Genomic DNA, 19,458 nt, shown 5'->3' with positions numbered 1-19,458 from the left:
GTGAGGGGAAGGCAGCATTGGGTGTTCTCACATTGTACATTATATTCATGAGCGCATAGCAACACACAATTGAATTTCGAGGCACATACACGTGCCTTGTAAAGATGTTTTAATTTGCCCGTCTAAAGTGTTCTTAAAATGCTAGTGTTTACTTGGATATTCATACACAAGACACATGTACAAAACTCAGTAAACAACATTAAGGTAAGATGGTAATGAATTAGATAGGAATATGGGGGTGGGGGAGAAGGGGGAAGGTCATTTGTCGATCCATTTGGGACACAAACAGGGGGAAAAAGCTCTAGCAGGAACCAACACATATTAGAGGGCTGAATGGCCTGCTGTGATAAAATCAATTTAATTGTTCTATGGCCCTTTCCAGAAATTGTGCTAAGCTCACCTGGCTTGTATTATTACACCTGGGTATGATTGTGCTTTCATCTGGCAAGATTTTGACTGTATTGTATGCGAAAAGGAACAGAGTTGCTGCCTTACAGCGGGTTCGATCCTGACTATAGACGCTGTCTGAATGGAATTTGTATGTTCTTCCCGTGACCTGCGTGGGTTTTCTCCGGGTGCTCATATAGGTTTTTTAGGCCAATTGGCTTGGTAAAATTGTAAATTGTCCCTAGTGTGTGTAGGATGATGTTAGTGCGGGGATCACTGGTCGGCATGGACTCAGCGGGTTGAAGGGTCTGCTTCCGCGCTGTACCTCCAAACTAAACTAAAGGTAGATGTGATAATGAAGTACCGCTGAACCACTGGCCATTAGAGATTACTATTAGGCAAACAACTTACCTGCCACTTGTATCTTACCAACAGGCATAAAGGCCTCTGGGTACGACTAATCACAATTTTGTGTTTGAAAATCAAGGCTATTCGAGTATCAAGGGAAACATTCCCAGATAAACATTTCGACAATCTTCAGTTAATACCAATTATCACCCTTTTCAAAGTGTGCAGCCAATACTTTGCTGGCTCTTTTCCAAGATTGTTAAATGAAAGACTGGTTGAGTTGAATGCATCAAGAAATCTAATACATTGTGACTTGACTGCCCAGGCAAGTTGCTTTTGCTTTGGAGATCAAACTGCACAACATAAAAGGCTACCCAACCAAGCAGGCAACAATCACCAAAGCACATACAATACAAACTGCTGAGTTTACATATCTCATCTACAAAGCCCAGTATATAAAATAAATATCCTTCATCCACATGCTATGCTAATTGATTTTTAATTCCAGCTGCACCAAATCAACCAAATCTTGAATTTATCTGGGTGCTTTAATGTAGATTACAAAAATAAAAACATTTCACGTGGATAATTAAAAATTGATGCAGAGGTGGAAGTGATACACGGACATCTTCTAAGGGGGAAATTAATGATGACCATAGTATGTAATTCGAAAAAGCACAGGAACTTATCAGCTGAGGACTTGTTCTTACTAACTGTACCTAAAGTCCGTACTGAACTGTGGAAAAGGGCATTTAGTTATGCTGCTCCCCTCACATGGAACCAGCTGCAAAATGAACTGAAACTTAAGGAGCTGGTTTCTATAAACAGATTTAAATCCCTTCTTAATGATGTTGAAGCGGGCTCTTCTGTCTGTACATGCTTTGTTTGATGATGTTCTGACTGTGACTCTATTTATATGTTCTCTGTTGTTTTTAAATTATTGTCTGTAACTGTGGAACTGTGCTGCTGCCTGTCTTGGCCAGGACTCTCTTGTAAAAGAGATTTTTAATCTCAATGAGACTTCTCCTGGTTAAATAAAGGTTAAATAAAAAAATAAAATAAAATAGTGCTGTATCTTTAAACAAAACTGAACTAAACTACACCAGAGGCCAGGATCGAACTTGGGTCATTGGAGCAGCAGCACTATCTGCTGTGTCACTGTGTAGCTCTTTAAAGGATGAGGGGCAAGGTGTTTTATTGAGGATATGCCTCAGATGCACACTTTCCAATACAAGAATTAAGCAATCCAAGTCGATTTAATCCACACAACCCCATACCCATAAAAAAAGGATTTTCACAACCCATCCAGATCTAATCAGTTTTCCACAAAAAAAAATGTCTCCAACAGAAACAAGATTGGAACCGATCTTACATTCTTAAACACTGGTGAGCTGTCATTTAGATCCATACCATGACAGGATAGCTTGGACATTTACAGATTGTCATTTTGCTGATTGCATCAAACATAATATTTTAAATTGCAACATCAAATCTGATCTGTTGGTATAATAAAGCCCCAGAAGGATTAATACTTAAGAGGCTTATGTCGAATCTCGAGCTATTCGAAAACAAAATTTTAATTCCAGCAGACAGTAATATCTGAAGACTAGTTCACTTTTAAGACCAAAACTACATTAAAGAGGATGCGAATACCATGGGTTGCCAAGAAATAAACACCATTCAATTTTTTTTTTAGGAAGAATGGGCAGTATTAGTGACATGCATCAGTCTGGGAATACAACCTAATGGAGCAGCAAAAGATGACAAGATACTTTTTTTGATTTCCAAGTGGAATTCAAGATGGTAACTCAAATTTCACTGTAACTTAATTGGTACATGTGACAATAAACTGACCTTGAAAACCTTGAGCCTTGAAATCTGGGAAAGATAACTCATTGAAACACATCAAACACATCTGAGGCTTTATTCTCCTTTCACTGTTCTTGTGATTTTTGCCCAATGAGCAATCTAAATACCGTGACACTCGTGACTGCAGATGCTGGAATCTGGAGCAGTCCAGATACAGGGTCAGTATACTACTCCCAATTCCACCTGTTCCCACATTCATCACCTTTCTGATGCACGACCTCATCAAAAGTCTTCCAAAAATCCAAATACATCAAATTCACTGGTTCACCTTATTCACATCTTAGCACCGCAGGCAGCCCAAAGGAGATTATCAGAGGATGTTAGAATTGCAGGGATTCCACTGTTGTAGGGATCTGTGTATAAGGCGCTGCCTCAAAAAAGCAGCAAGCATCATCAAGGAGCAATATCACCCTGGCCACGCTCACATTCCACTCGTGCCATCGGGAAGGTGGTGTAGGAGCCCGAAAACTAATGTCAAGCTGTGGATGATCAGCCATGATCATATAGAATGGCTGTGCTGGCTCGAAGGGCCGAATGGCCTACTCCTGCACCTATTGTATATTGTCCAGGAACAGTTTCTTCCCAACAACATTCAGGCTACTGAACACTACGAACTGCAACTAAACTTCCAACTGGGTTGATTGCACTAGGAACTTCAGGGTTTGTCCTTGTCTCTCTTTCATTTATTGAACTTCTTTTTGTTGTTTATTGTGGTATCTACTGAGTACTCAGTCAGGAGAAGAGTCTCGACCTGGAACGTCACCTGTTCCTTTTCTCCAGAGATGCTGCCTATTCCGCTGAGTTACTCTAGCTTTTTGTGTCTATCTTTGGTGTAAACCAGCATCTGCAGTTCCTTCCTACACCTACTATGTTCATATACCTATTGTGGTGCTGCAAGTAAGAATTTCATTGTTCTGTGCGGTGCAGTGGCATAGTGGTAGAGCTACTGCTTTACAGCGCCAGAGACCTGGGTTCGATCCTGACTACAGGTGCTTGTCTGTACAGAGTTTGGACCTTCTCACCGTGATCTGCGTGGCTTTTCTCTGAACATCTTCTCCAAGGTTTCCTCCCACACACCAAAGACGTACAGGATTGTAGGTTAATTGGCTTGGTATAAATGTAAAAATTGTCCCTAGCATGTCGGATAAGTGCTAATGTGCGGGGATTGTTGGTCAGTGTGGACTCAGTGGGGTGAAGGATGTGTTTCCGTGCTGTATCTCGGGACATGTGACAATAAAACACTCTTGCCTGGATTGTCCTATCAAGAAAGGTTAGGCGGTGTGGGCCTGTACTCTATGGAGCTCAGAAGAGGATGATCTTATTCCAACCTGCAAGATTCTGCTGTGGTTTGACAGGGTAGATGTTGAGCAGTTTTCACTCAGGGCAGAATCATGAACAAGGGAGCATAGTTGCAAGATAAGGGACCAATTGTTTCTAACTGCGATGCATAGAAATTTCTTCAATCAGAGGGTAGAGAAATCTCGAGTTCTCTTCCCCAGAGGGTGGTGGGAGTTCGATCATTGAAAATATTTAAGATGGAGAGAGTATTTGAAGGATTGAGAAATCTTGAGTGGCCATAGGGAACTGGTGCAGAAGAGGAGCTGAGGACAGCCTGCGTCAGCCATGATCAAATTGCTTGGTGAGGCCTGGTTTCCGTTTACTGTTCCTCTTTTCTTGTGTAGAAACAAGAAACTGTGGATGCTTCCTTACACAAAAGGACACAAAGTGCATGGAGTAACTCTGCAGCTCAGACAACATCTTTACTTTACGTTAGAGTGGAAATGGGCCCTTCGGTCCACGTCGACCAGCGATCGCCCCGTATGCTGGCACTATCCTACACACTAGGGACAATTTTTACTGAAGCTAATTAATGTACAAATCCACACGTCGTTAGGATGTGGGAGGAAACTGGAGTACCCAGAGAAATCGCATGTGGTCACAGGGAGACCGAACAAACTCCTTACAGACAGCACCCTGAGATAGGATCGAACCCGGGTCGCTGGCGCTGTGAGGCAGCAACTCTAACGCTGCATGACTGTGCCACACTGGGGAACATGGATAGGTGATAATTAGCTTGAAGAAGGGTCCTGACCAGACATATCCCTGTTCTCCATTTGAGTCACTTTGTGTGCTGTTTTCTTGAGCTCTGGTTCCTAAAGAACCCCATTAGAACAGCTAAACTTGATTTTCCTTTCGCAAGTCATCTCTCATTCTTTTGTAATACAAAAGAACAGTCCCATTATACTGTGTCGGAAGGAACTGCAGATGCTGGTTATAACGAATCTTTAGTTATCAATCTGTACCATTTTTCAAAAGAGCACAAGGCAAAGAACAGACTACCAGATCATTCATTACCTGCAAGTATTTCCCGCAGCCTAGTGCCTAACAGAGAGATGTCTATGAGTCTGTTCTAGGACAGCGATAGCTTTTGAATGTGAGATAAAATTTAAGGTAAGTGCCAATTTGAACTGGTTGGTCGTAAAGTAAAGATTTATGAACAGCAGGAGACAGAATTCAAGATTCTAATTCTATGTCATGTTCAACAAGTGTAATCCAAGCTTACAACACTATAATTCAGTAAAGACGTCAACTATTTTCCCTGTCTATAGGAGAAGTGCATGTTTGAGAAAATTGCATTGGAAATCACAGTAATTAATTCCTTCAGCTTGTGAAATTGTACCCAACGCAATGTTTCCCTCAGTTACGATTGCCACAATCTTCACAGGAGGCCGATAGCAGGTTGTGCAATCTCTCCGTACATGTAAAATCATGAAATTGGAATTCTACAAGTTTGATGATTTCATTTTTACTGATGGTATGCCTCGTTGTCACCTTCCCCTCAGCTAACAATGTGCTATTCTACATTTGCTTGAACATTGTCCATTTTGATCTATGTTTTCACATCTTACCCTTCCTTATCTCCAGCCATTCTTTCTCCCCAGAGATGCTGCCTGTCCCACCGAGTTTCTCCAGCATTATGTGTCTAACTTTGATGATTTCATCCACTGCTTGGACAGCACAGGCACTGTTTCCATTCACCTGTTGTTTCCTGCAGCTTTCCGCTTTGTTTTCCTCAATAAGCATCAATTCGCTTCACTTTCAGAAGCTGTTTAGTTTGGTTTAAGTTTGGTTCAGCTTGGAAGCAGGCCCTTCGGCCCATCAAGTCTGCATCAATCCATGTATACTAGCACTATCCTACACAACAGGGGCTATTTACAATTTGTTTGACTAATCTTCTTGAATTTTTTGAAGAGGTTACTCGGGAAATTGATGAGGGTAAAGCAGTGGATGTTGTATATATGGACTTCAGTAAGGCCTTTGACAAGGTTCCTCGTGGAAGGTTGGTTAAGAAGGTTCAATGGTTGGGTATTAATGGTGGATTAGCAAGATGGATTCAACAGTGGCTGAATGGGAGATGCCAGAGAGTAATGGTGGATGGTTGTTTGTCAGGTTGGAGGCCAGTGACTAGTGGGGTGCCACAGGGATCTGTGTTGGGTCCACTGTTGTTTGTCATGTACATCAATGATCTGGATGATGGTGTGGTAAATTGGATTAGTAAGTATGCAGCTGATACTAAGATAGGTGGGGTTGTGGATAATGAAGTAGATTTTCAAAGTCTACAGAGAGATTTATGCCAGTTGGAAGAGTGGGCTGAAAGATGGCAGATGGAGTTTAATGCTGATAAGTGTGAGGTGCTACATCTAGGCAGGACAAATCAAAATAGGACGTACATGGTAAATGGTAGGGAATTGAAGAATGCAGGTGAACAGAGGGATCTGGGAATAACTGTGCACAGTTCCCTGAAAGTGGAATCTCATGTAGATAGGGTGGTAAAGAAAGCTTTTGGTGTGCTGGCCTTTATAAATCAGAGCATTGAGTATAGAAGTTGGGATGTAATGTTAAAATTGTACAAGGCATTGGTGAGGCCAATTCTGGAGTATGGGGTACAATTTTGGTCGCCTAATTATAGGAAGGATGTCAACAAAATAGAGAGAGTACAGAAAAGATTTACTAGAATGTTGCCTGGGTTTCAGCAACTAAGTTACAGAGAAAGGTTGAACAAGTTAGGGCTTTATTCTTTGGAGCGCAGAAGGTTAAGGGGGGACTTGATAGAGGTCTTTAAAATGATGAGAGGGATAGACAGAGTTGACGTGGATAAGCTTTTCCCACTGAGAGTAGGGAAGATTCAAACAAGGGGACATGACTTGAGAATTAAGGGACAGAAGTTTAGGGGTAACATGAGGGGGAACTTCTTTACTCAGAGAGTGGTGGCTGTGTGGAATGAGCTTCCAGTGGAAGTGGTGGAGGCAGGTTCGTTTTTATCATTTAAAAATAAATTGGATAGTTATATGGACGGGAAAGGAATGGAGGGTTATGGTCTGAGCGCAGGTATATGGGACTAGGGGAGAATACGTGTTCGGCACGGACTAGAAGGGTCGAGATGGCCTGTTTCCGTGCTGTAATTGTTATATGGTTATACCAAGCCATTTACCAATTTTACCAGGGATCCTATTGAAATCCCTGAGTAATTTAAATTCAAATAACTAAGACACGTCACTGCCAGGCACTGGAATCTAGAGAAACAAACAATCAAATGGAAGAACTCAACAAGTTGAGCAGCACCTGTGATGCGGAAGTTCATAAGTGACGGGCAGTCACTGTGGCGCAGCGGTAGAGTTGCTGCCTGACACCAAATGCAGCGCCGGAGACTTGCCTGTACAGAGTTTGTACGTTCTCCCCGTGACCTGCGAGGGTTTCCTCCGAGATCTTCGATTTCTTCCCACATTCCAAAGACGTACAGGTTTATAGGTTAATTGGCTTGGTAAATGTAAAAATTGTCTCTAGTGGGTGTAGGATAGTGTTAATGTGCGGGGATAGCTGGTTGGCACAGACCCAGTAGGCCAAAGGGCCTGTTTCCGTGTTGTGTCTTTAAACTAAACAGATAGGAGCAGAATTAGACCATTTGGCCCAAGTCTACCATCATTCAATCACGGCTGATCTGTCTCTCCCTCTTAACCCCATTCTCCTGCCTTCTCCCCATAAACCCTGACATCCGCACTAATCAAGAATCTATCTATCTCTGCCTTATAAATATCCATTGACTTGGTCTCCAGTCTTCTGTGGCAATTAATTCCACAGATTAACCAGCCTCTGACTAAAGAAGGTACAGTTGACATTGCATAACGTCCATCATTCCTTTCTCTCCACAGATGCTGCTTGATCCACGGAGTTGCTCCAGTAGATTAAGCATTGTTTTGAATTCCAATAGTATCATCCAACAGGAATGAAATGGAATAATGAGCCTGAAAGTTTCGTAAAAACTCATCTGTTCACGGGTATCCTACGGGAAATGAAATTTGTTGCGTCTGTAGTTCCACCAACGAGATCAACTCTGGACCATGAGCAGCTCAGGTGAGATGACACTGGCCAACAATATCCACACGATACAACGAGCTAGAGGAACTAACTGAGGCAGGTACAGTGACAACATTTAAATATATATTTGAACAGGTATATGGATGGAAATGGTTTAGAGAGATATTGGCCAGAATGCCGGTAAATGGGACTTAGTATCTTAGGTATCTTGGGACAAATTGGACCAGATGGTCTGTCTCTACGCTGTACGCCTCTAAGTAAAATGGAAAAAATATACCGCCTTGAGATATGTAGTTTGAGAATTCCTGTATAACACTTGGGACAGTACAGCAGGTACAGTAGCTGCCACACAGCGCCAGAGACCCAGGGTTGATCCTGACCTTGGATGCAATATTCTGTGGATGGTGTGGAATTTGCTTGTTCTTATTGAGACTGTGTAGGGTTCCTCTTTGTACTCTGGTTTTCTACCCTTATCCCAAAGACGTGCAGGTTTATTGCTTAATTTGCCCTCTGCAAATTGGCCCTAATGCGTAGGCAGTGGATGCGAAAATGAGATAACATAGAATCAATGTGAACGGGTGATTGATGGTCGGCGTGGACTCGGTGGGCCAAAGGGCCCGTTTCCACGTTGTATCTCTAAACTAAACTTTGACCGACTGATCTGGGTGCTATATTTATTTCCAAATTAAATTACAGATGACAAACGCAGGGAATGCCGCTGCGATTATTCCTCGGAGGAACTTCAGACCCAGTAAATGTATGAGTCAGCAAGAGATTAGTTTACATCCCTTCTTACGCAAGTCCGCTCAATAACTGTACAGCAAATGGAATCTGAACTCAGGGAACACGATCCAATTCACAGTCAAATAACAGTAGGTGTGGCTTCAGCAAGGTAGCACCGTCCCAGTTACATTTTACTCCAGAGAGTAAACTGTTCCGAATCACATCATTCAATATGGCACCCCAGGAGATAATAGTCTAAAGTGACCCTGGCTAACATGCCGCAAACACATAGCTAAACTGTGTACCCAGTAAGACTGTATGTTGGCAGTACAACGATTAGTCAGATCCGATACTGCATTGGGTGACCATGTAAAACCTCACAACCATGCCAGAAGGCTCTTCGCCAAACAGTGCTCCTTACACAAACCCATCCAGGTTTTCCAGTCATTTTAAGCAACGTGAAGCAGACTTTATTTATAATACACGCCCAGTTGTTTCTTTAGTTTCGTTTAGAGATACAGCGTGGAAGTAGGCCCACTGTGTCCACGCTGACCAGCAATCACCTGAACACTAGATCAATCCTACACACTAGGGACAATTTAAAGAAAAGCCAATTAACCCAGAAACTCGCACGTCTAGAATGTGGTGGAAACCGGAGCACCCGGAGAAAACCCACCTGGTCCCAGGAAGAATGTACAAACTCTGTACAGACAGCACCCAAGGTCTGGATCGAACCCAGGTCTCTGGCGCTGTAAGGCAGCAAATCTACCGCTGCGCCACTGTGCCACCCTTTTTCTCCATAATTTGTACAGTGGTGCCCAAGACTTATTTTAAGGTAACAATTACTGTAGTACATACATATGTATCCTTTAGCCAATGAACCAGAAGATCAAATAGTTAAAAATGATTGAAAAGCATGTAGTCTCAGCAGGGCCGGTGCTAGGAAATGCGGGGCCCAATTAGAAAACTGATGGCGGGGCCCCTACTCTAGAAAAGTAAAAATTTATGTATGTTTATATTTCGTGTAGTTTCGGGAATTTTAAGGCAAGCTGGTTGGTGATTGGATGCAACCCCCTTAGAGACAGCGCTTGATTGGCCGCCAAATAAATTTGTCAAATCTGTAACAAAAATCGCTGGTCGGTGCGAACTCAGTGGACTATCTGGTTGTATCTCCAAACTAATCTGGTTGTATCTCCAAACTAATCTGGTTGTATCTCCAAACTAATCTGGTTGTATCTCTAAACTAATCTGGTTGTATCAACCAGACTATCTGGTGGTATCTCCAAACTAAACAGTATAACATGCAGGTACATTCATTTAAAATTAAATTCAGTGATTATTTCACATGATTTCTCACTGTGTAAAGCTCAATATCTGACCAATTTCTGTTTAACACGTTTGGTCTGCCGTGAGCATTTTTCGTTGCATCTCGTTGCATCTCCCCTTTTCCTAATCGGCCACAATTCAGATAATAGTCTACTTTCCTGTTTTTGCCACCAAAGTGGATAACCTCACATTTATCCACATTATACTGCATCTCCCATGCATTTGCCCACTCACCCAGCCTATCCAAGTTACCTTGCAGCCTCCTAGTTTAGAGGGGTTTAAACGGTTTAGAGATGTTTAGAGGGCTTCAGATGGGTTCAGGTGTGTTTACAATTGGGGAATAGAGGGAAATAGGGGGGCTAGAGGAGTTTTAGAGGTGTTCAGAGGGTCCCAGAGGGGTTTAGAGACGTTATAAGCCCCCCGTGAGAAATTGTATTTCTCTGAAATTGAAGATAGACATAAAGCTGGAGTAACTCTGCAGGACAGGCAGCGCAGCGACTTTAGAGAGAAGACCCTTCTTCAGACTAAACTGAACTCTCGTCGGTGAGATTAGTTGTGATTGTCTGAAGAAAGGTCTCGACCAGAAACGCAACCCTCTCCCCAGAGCCCTTGCGCGTCCCGTTGAGCCACCTTCAACTTCAGAGCCAAACAAAAAACACAGAGTGCTGGAGGAACTCAGCGGGCCAGGCGACTGCCTCACCCGCTGGGTTTCTCCAGCATTTTTGTCTCCCGCAAAACGTCAATGATTCCGGGAATGCCGAGGCGACAGTGTGAGAGAGCTAGAGAGAGACGAGATGGGGAGCGGGAGAGGGAGAGAGCAAAACACAAAGAGACACAACGTGGGTCGGTAGGTGAATGACTAACCTGCACACCAGGAAGAAGCCCCTTCTCGCGCTCCGGGGCCCTCACTCATGATGGTGAGTTTAAAGAAATTCTCAACGTGTCATCGATCTACATTACATCTACATGTAATTGTGTTTTAAACAAGTATTAATGACGCCGCGTGAATTTTATTCAAAGGAACACGACGTTATTAATAATTGTTCAAAACACAATAACATTTACTGAGGAAGGCGGATGGATGCATTGATGACATGATTGTATAACAACGAGTTAAGTACTTGCTGATAAGAAGTGCTAACAGTACTGGTTAACACATCGTTTGTGTCTGATGGCCGTGCAGCGGTTGTTATACACAAAGATCCTATAGTGGAGCTCTGCTAGAAGATCTTTGGTTATACATATTCGTTTAAAAAAAAAATCCGGATGGCGAATTTAAAAAAACTTTAGTTAACAAAGAGAATTCGTATTTCCATACGAAGTACGGAACATTAGTGCGGGGCCCCCCTAGGCGCGGGGCCCAATTGGGAGCAATCGGTCAAATCGGCTTAAAACCGGCCCTGAGTCTCAGTATCACACAGCACAGAAAGGGCCCTTCGGCCCATCACATCCATGCCGATCTTGATGCCCATCTACATTAATCCCATGCGTAGAGCCCGTGTGTGTCTCAAATTAAAACTCATTATTCTGAAATATTTTATATGCATCCAGAATTTCACTGTTCATTTGTCAAGGAAATACTGGAGGTATTACTAGTTTCACTTGGACTCAGTGTTTACAATGTGATCTCCTCCATGCTGGAGAAACCAAAGGTAGGTTGGGTGTGATGACTTATGTTCAGTCTGCAGGATTGATCCTGGGCTTCCAGTTGTCAGTCACTTGAATTCTCCTATCCCCCACTCAGGAATCATGTGGTCACTGTGGCCTCCTACACTGTTTATGGCAAAACCCAAAGAGGAACAGCACTTCATTTTCCATCTGTGCGCCTTGCAGCCTTCCCAGGTTCAATAATGAATTCAACACCTTCTTCCAGTGTGTGGCACACACAACCCACTCCTCCAGTTTGCTAGAGAACATCCGTTCAAAGTATTTATTTCATTTATTTTCCTCCACCACCACTGCCTGCACCGTTTCCCAGAGCTATTAGATGCCCCTTACTTGTGTTGGCTCATCAAAATCTCAATCAGATAGTTTCACCAACAGCTTATCCCTCCAGCAACACTGGCTACCCCTTTTGCCTCACCATCTCTCTCCCGTTATCTGTGCTGCTCAATATAATGTGTCTTTTATTTGGAAACACAAGGAACTGCAGATGATGGAACCTTGAGCAAACATAAAATGCCTGAGGAACTCAGCAGGCCAGGCAACACCTGTGCAGGTAAATAGACAGATTTTTTCAAGTTGGGACCCTTCTTCAAACACCCAACCCAAAACGCTGTCTGTCCATTCCCTTCACAGATGCTGCCTGGCCTGCTGAGTTCCCCCAGCACCTTTATTTGTTTGTTTTCTCATTTTCAAGTTCTGATGAAGGTTCTTTGACCTGAAAGGTTTTGTTGACCTGTTTCTCTTTCCACCAGGACCATTCTGAGTATTTCCAGCATTTTCTGTTTTTATTTCAAATTTTCTGCAAATCTGCAATAATTTTATTTTAAAAAAAATATTTGTTTTATGTTTGGTGTGAGATCACTTCACAGAGTTCGTGATGATGTGAAACTCACGCCCTTCACTCCCCCTGAACTCAGTGAAGAATGAAGACTCTCTCAGAAGAGGAAGCGTAGCAGCTGGTTCCCAACAGGGGCCTCAAGCCAAGGTATTAATTAAAAAGTGCCAGGTTCAACTAATCTACTCCGCATACTAGTCCACATCCCTCCATTCCCTACATATTCACACCCCTATCTAAACGCCAAGTACATTATTGGCTGAATTTTCCAAATTTATCACCAATATAGAAATATCAACATTAATTTTCCGTCTGCCTGGTCTGCAATTCAACAGCAAATTTTTATTCATCCCACAATTTAGGCATGGCTTTCTTCCTGGAGGATTAGAAGGAAGCAATTTAAAAAAAAAAGATTTGTTGGAAGTAATCCTTTTTGCAATTACTGAAGGGAGCAGGTCAAGGTAAACAAGGAAGAATTTCCTTTTTCTGTTTCAGGATATAAGACAATAAAACACACAACTCCCGACACATTTCATCATACAAACAGCACATTATGCACCAAATGAAAATAAATTTGCAAAAATTAAATGGCTTCAGTCAAAGAAAATACACAATGTTATACGGGGTGAAAAATGTACGTGCATGCTCCCTTCCTGCCCCAACCCAAATATATATTTTCAGGATTTAAATTTACACTTTAACATTCATTTTGTTAATTGTCGATCACAATATCTAGCAACAGGATGTGTTTAAAGACAGTGATGTGTCGTTACAGTCTGGATAAAGCTGACCTTTCCCAGTGCACAGATCAACCTCCACCGTGGGGTTACCACGCGAATCGAGAATCTCACGAGCATGGATCTTCAAGATGGACATCTTGGCGGTTCTGTGAGGGGAGAAACAACATGGTCATGTTAAATAATAATCCTCTTCACCGCACAGAATGCATACCCTGTAGGTCAGGGGTCAGCAACCTTGTTCTGCATAGGGGCCAGGACGCATGTCCGTGAGCAGATGGCGGGCCACATCTATCACGTGTACATATGGACCCCGCCCCTTCGAGGACGCCACTCATACTCACTCGTCCCCGGCCCATTGACAAACCCGATCCCGACCAAAGATCATAGAGCGGATCTTTGATCCCGACAGTGAAGCCCAGACACAGAAGGTGCACAGCTGTGCCGGCGGCTTTGTGCATGGTGCGGTATAGCCAGAGCTCGCTGCTCGGCCTCCTTGTGTCTTTGTGTCACTGCGCCTGGGCACCGCGGCCTTGGGCCCGGGAGGTACCGGAGATGATGGAAGTCTGCGGGCCGGGGAATTACAGGGAGAAAAAAAAATACGCCTGCAGGCCGGATGATTTTCGGGTTACGGGCTGCATTCGGCCCGGGGGCCGTAGGTTGCCGCCCCCTGCTCTAGGACCATTCCAACCACAACAAATTGTAGGTCGCATGATAAGCCTGCACAAAGCAAAGATGGGCTAAAGATTTGTGACTACATCTTAACGATGGTCAAGCTTGTGTGTGTTGGAAATTCTGCCACATATGGAAGGTGGTGGGTAATTTAGCATCTTCCTTTCTTATCATGTTGACATTTAAAGCAGTACTTTGCCACCTGATTTGTTAAATACTTTGGGAAGTTCCTGGTACATTTCACAGTGGTGAATACCAGAGCTGTTGGTTTTATTGTGCAGGCATTAAAACAGAGCTGGACAAAGATCAGAATCTGGACTGAAGCCTAATTTAATCTTGAGCAGGTATTGGGGTAAAAATGAATGTCCCTCCCGACACCAGACTCAAAGTAGCTGACACACCTCTGAATCAAGGTTGCAAGCTTACAACTATAAACACTGCAATGCAGCCCACAGGTGCTGCACCTGCATTTGGAATCTGGTGCAACATAATGCCCATGCATTGAGCTGCAGCTCTCTGGTTACACTTTAATCATAATTTAAGTCAGCAGATCTCTTTTTAAATGACTGGGCTGGCTCATTAACTCTTATGCTATCAAACCTGCTGTCTCCGATACACGGTGGACCTGCACTCATTATATTGTGCCGAAGTCCAAATACTTGGGTGAGATCATTTTGATAAGTGTGTTCCAATTATAGAGATCACAAATATGAATTCAGATTTTTCCTTAACATTGAAATTACAGAAGAGTTCTTGGAGTCCTACAGAGTGAAACAGATCATTTGGTCCTCAGAATCAAAGACCACCCAATTGAAGTGCTGATATACCAATTTCAATTAAAACCTCATATCAACCCCCTACTGCAACCCTCTTCCCCACATGCCTCTACTCCCTACACATGTGGGCAACATACAGAGTCCAATTAACCTAGCAATCTGCATCACTTTGGGATGCGGAAGGAAACCCATCTAGTCACTGGGAGAACGTGCAGACTCCACACAGGCAGCAATGGAGGTCAAGATTGAACCTGGATTGCTGGAGTTGAGAGCCAGCAATAGTATTAGCAGAGTCACTGCACCGCTCACTGTTCCCCAAAGAAGCTACTAAGCCCAACACTGCCAGGTAGATGGCAAAACCAGGTATTTAACAGGGGCAGCCTTCCATTTTAAAAACAGCCTCCTCTGTGATTATGTTAGGAGCTGAAATCAGAACCATTATCTGGAACTGTGTACTCTTCAAAACTATTTGAAATTACGGAAGTCAGACAAATTCTCACAATTATTTTTAAATATTTGACAAAACATCATGTGGAAAACTCGCAAAGGAAAAGGGTACCAACCCAAAATATCACTGGTCCATTCCCTCCACAGATGCTGCCTGACCCAACCAGTTCCTCCCGCACTTTTGTGTTTTAGCAAAGGAGTTACAGTCTTTGAAATCATCAACATAGTTCTGTGGGAATGTGCTGAATTTCAAAGACAGACTACGATATTTACAGTAGAAACAATGAACTGCAGATGCTGGTTTGCAAAACAAAAGACTTGCTGGTTTGCAAAACAAAAGACTCAAGTGCTCGAATAACTCAGCGGGTCAGGCAGCATTCCTGAAGAACATGGACAGGTGATGTTTTGGGTTGGGACCCTTCTCCTTTGCTTGTTTTTCTGAAGACGGGTCCTGACCCAAGACTTCACCTATCCAAGTTCTCCACAGATGCTGACTGACCCACCGAGTTAATCCAGCAGTGACCCGATTGAAGTACATAAAATTACGAGGGGCATAGACAGTGTGGACCTTGTTGTCCCAGGGTGAAAATATATACAGGCAGAGGACATTAGATTCACTTGGTATCCTGTTCGGCATGAATATTATGGACCGATGTGCCTGTTCCTGTGCTGAAAACCCATGCAGATCACGGGGAGAACGTACAAACTCCGGAGACCCTGGTTTGATCCTGACTACGGGTGCTGTCTGTACGGAGTTTGTACGTTCTCCCTGTGATCTGCGTGGGTTTTCTTCGAGATCTTCGGTTTCCTCCCTCACTCCAAAGACGTACAGGTTTGTAGGTTAATTGGCTTGGTAAATGCAAGAAAAATGTCCCTAGTGGGTGTAGGATGTGTGGGGATCGTTGGTCGGCGCAGACCCGGTGGGCCAAAGGGCCTGTTTCCGCGCTGTATCTGTAAACTAAACTATTCTATGTTCATCACTTTTCAGTTGCCATATAACTCCTCGCTAATAACCAGTATGGACACATGCACTTCTCTAAAGGAACTTGAAACGTTAAATGTTACTCCTCTCATGGACGCTGATCGACTAGATAAGTATGGGGACGCGCACGTGAGGCTTGCGTCGAACGGAGTTTGAGGTTGTGCCGTCCGGAACAAAAGAGGAGCCGGCGTGGGCGTGGGCGCCATGTGGGGGGGGGGGGGGGGGGGAAGAGAAAAGAAAACCACCGTGGACCTGGTGCGCAATACTTTGTAACTTTGTAAGCGCCCTTTAAATGGCGACTATTTGCATACCGTGGGGATGCAAGCAAAGAATTTCACTATGACTTATCACATTTAACAATAAAGTATTCAATTCAATTCAAGTATGTTCAACATTTTCGGTTTTTATTTCAGATTTCCGGTACTTGAACATTGTTTAGTTTAGTCTATTGTTGTCATTTCTACCAAGGTACAGTGAAAAGCTTTTTGTTGCGTGCTATCCCGACAGCTAAAAGAATATACATTATTACACTCAAGCCTTTCACAGTGTACAGATACAGGATAAAGGGAATAATTTAATTTAAAGAGAGTGTTAGATGCAGGAAAAGTGTACTCAATGTTGGGCGAGTCCAGAACCAGGGGCCACAGTCTTAGAAAAAAGGGGAGGTCATTTAAGACTGAGATGAGAAAAAACTTTTTCACCCAGAGAGTTGTGAATTTATGGAATTCCCTGCCAGAGGGCAGTGGAGGCCAAGTCACTGGATGGATTTAAGAGAGTTGGATAGAGCTTTCGGGGCTAAGAGTCAAGGGATATGGGGAGAAGGCAGGCACGGGTTATTGATAGGGGACGATCAGCCATGATCACAATGAATGGCGGTGCTGGCTCGAAGGGCCGAATGGCCTCCTCCTGCACCTATTTTCTATGTTTCTAGTGCGGAAACAGGCCCTTCGGCCCAACGAGTCCGGACTAGCAATCCCCGCACACGGGGATCACTATCCTACGCACATTAGGGACAATGTACAATATCACCAAGCCAATTAACCTCCAAACCTGTACGTCTTTGGAGTGTGGAAGTAAACCGTTGCTCCAGGAGCCAACCCACCAGGCCACGGGGAGAATGTACAAACTCCATACAAACAAGCACCCTTAGTCAGGATCAAACCAAGGTCTCTGTCGCCGTAAGGCAGCAACTCTACCGCTGCACCACTGTGCCTAATATTTAGCCAACATAAAGTCCAGTAAAGTCCGACTAAAGATACAGCTTGAAGGTCTGCAATGAAGTAGATGGGAGGTCAGGGCCACTCTCTGTATAAGGGGAATACAGGAATTGCAGATTGGGAATCAGCAAAGGAACACTGTCAAAACCATATACAATGTACATTGAACCTAACATTCCATGGACATTACTCAACAAAGATGAAAAGACAAAAGGTCAAAGATAGCGAAAGGAATGTAGGTGGAAGGAGAGACATATGGGTGCAAGTCTAGGTGAGGTAGGGGTGGGGGGGGGAATAAAAAGTGAGATTCATCGTTTGACCTATTTTTACCAATGGGCTGTACATTCCGGATGATATAATACTGGATAAACGAGGATTTTCGTGCAAGGATAAAGAAGGATAGTTTATTAAAATCACTTGAAGGTCACTAAGCTATTGTTGAAACAGAAAAAGTTGATTTCACCACTTTATAGTCGAACTTCAAAACAATATACAACTTATTAGGCCAGTCATTACATTATCAAGGTAGATCAGCGACTGTAAGCCATTACATTCATTAACAAAATGAATGAGAGCCTTCCTAAGATTATCGGGTTAACATACAGTGGGTGACTATTAGTGCAGCAGTCTCCATTTCGATGAGTCGCCATGCAAGTCAAACTGCAGACCGGGGAAGGAGCTCTCGTTATTTATAGTTAAGCTGGAAATATTTGGTCAGCTACTAATTCTTTCAGCCAATCCACTGGTGTTGCCGAGGCAGGGACCTGGAAAATCTCAAACCCCATAATCGACTCAAACTCCCACAAAAAAAAAAATAGTAACTTCGTAATTTAAAAAAAAATACAGAGCAAAAATAACCAAAAAAACGAAATGCAATTTAATCTGTAAACCACCTCACCAACAAACCCCAGCACCGATCTAATGTAAATGCATCTAGGATTGCCCTATTTTTAGTCGCAAATCATGATTACGAGAGGAAATTCTTCCTGCATTGCCCTCAAAAATCAACCCCTTTTCACCGCTTCTTATCCAGTTTAATACTAAATGCAAAATCCTTTTAAAAAATAACACATTTGTACAATTGGGCTAAATTTCATTTAAACTTCGTCACAGAAAACAAAGCCCAGCTCGCAGACCAAGACTGGAATTGGGAAAGCGAGGGACTTCTTTCCCAATTGGAATTTTCTGACCTATGTACTTTTTACCCAATAAAATGAATGACTAGATGTTGCAAATTCCAGCCAACACCAAAATAAAATGATAATATATTTGTTTTATGTGCGATCAATTTCTTGAACAAGTTAAGGTAATGTTCCAATTTTCCAGAGGTGGTGGGGGAGGGGGACTGGAACTAACTGGAACTAACGGGGCGGACAGAATGTCCGCTTTGTGTACTAGTCTTAAAGGCAAATAATGTTTTCCTGAATGGTGGAGTGAATCGCTTACACCGCGGATTTAGTGGGCTCGGTGCGGTTTGGTACAAAATATACATACATGTGTGGAAAGAGAAGTCAGCGCTTACCTGTTGCATGCAGAGAGAAAAGGGGCAGAGAGGGAGAGAGAGGAAAGGGAGAGGAGGGAGCAAGGAGGGGGAGGCGCCGCAAGGACACGAGTCCGCACTGCAACAAAGAAGCCCGCCCTCGCTGCGGCTCCCACTCACTCACTCCTCCCCGCACGTAACAAAGTGTCTCCCGGGGAGACGGCGACATCTGTCACTGTCACCATCAGTGGCCGCCGGAGAGCTGGCTATTCCATAACACTTTGGGGAAGGGGGAGGAGGGGAGAGGAAGGGGGAGAGAGGAGGGGAATGGTGAGAGGGGAAGTGGAGAGAGGAGGAGAGGAATGGGGAGAGGGGAAGGGAGGATGAGGAGGGGAAGAGGGAAGGGGGCAGAGGAGGAGGGGAAGGGGGAGAGAGGAGGGGAAGGGGAGGAGGAGGGGAGGGGGAGAGAGGAGGAGGGGAATGGTGGGTGGGGATGAGGAGGAGGGGAAGGGGAGAGGAGGAGGGGGAGAGAGGTGGAGGGGAAGGGGGAGAGAGGAGGGGAAGGGAGAGAGGAGGGGAAGGGAGAGAGGAGGGGAAGGGGGAGAGGAGGAGGGGAAG

General features: G+C 43.8%; 1 protein-coding gene across 2 annotated transcripts in view; it reads right to left on the bottom strand.

Moving 5' to 3' along the window:
- Window positions 1–19,022, bottom strand: part of eno1 (enolase 1) — a 55,298-nt gene extending 36,276 nt beyond the window's left edge. The window contains exons 1-2 of one of the 2 annotated variants that reach the window (XM_033048511.1): window positions 18,883–19,022; window positions 13,321–13,415 (exon numbers count right to left, since the gene is read on the bottom strand). In XM_033048511.1, the coding sequence (XP_032904402.1) occupies window positions 13,321–13,405 (85 nt within the window). In that variant the 5' untranslated portion in view covers window positions 13,406–13,415; window positions 18,883–19,022. The remainder of the gene's footprint in view (window positions 1–13,320; window positions 13,416–18,882) is intronic. The other variant, XM_033048512.1, reaches the window with a different exon arrangement.
- Between the last annotated feature and the right edge of the window lie 436 nt (window positions 19,023–19,458).

Source organism: Amblyraja radiata, chromosome 31 (genome assembly GCF_010909765.2).
Source record: "Amblyraja radiata isolate CabotCenter1 chromosome 31, sAmbRad1.1.pri, whole genome shotgun sequence".
NCBI lineage: Eukaryota > Metazoa > Chordata > Chondrichthyes > Rajiformes > Rajidae > Amblyraja > Amblyraja radiata.
Note: the sequence above shows the minus strand (reverse complement) of the source record. Positions and strands in the feature narration are given on the sequence as shown.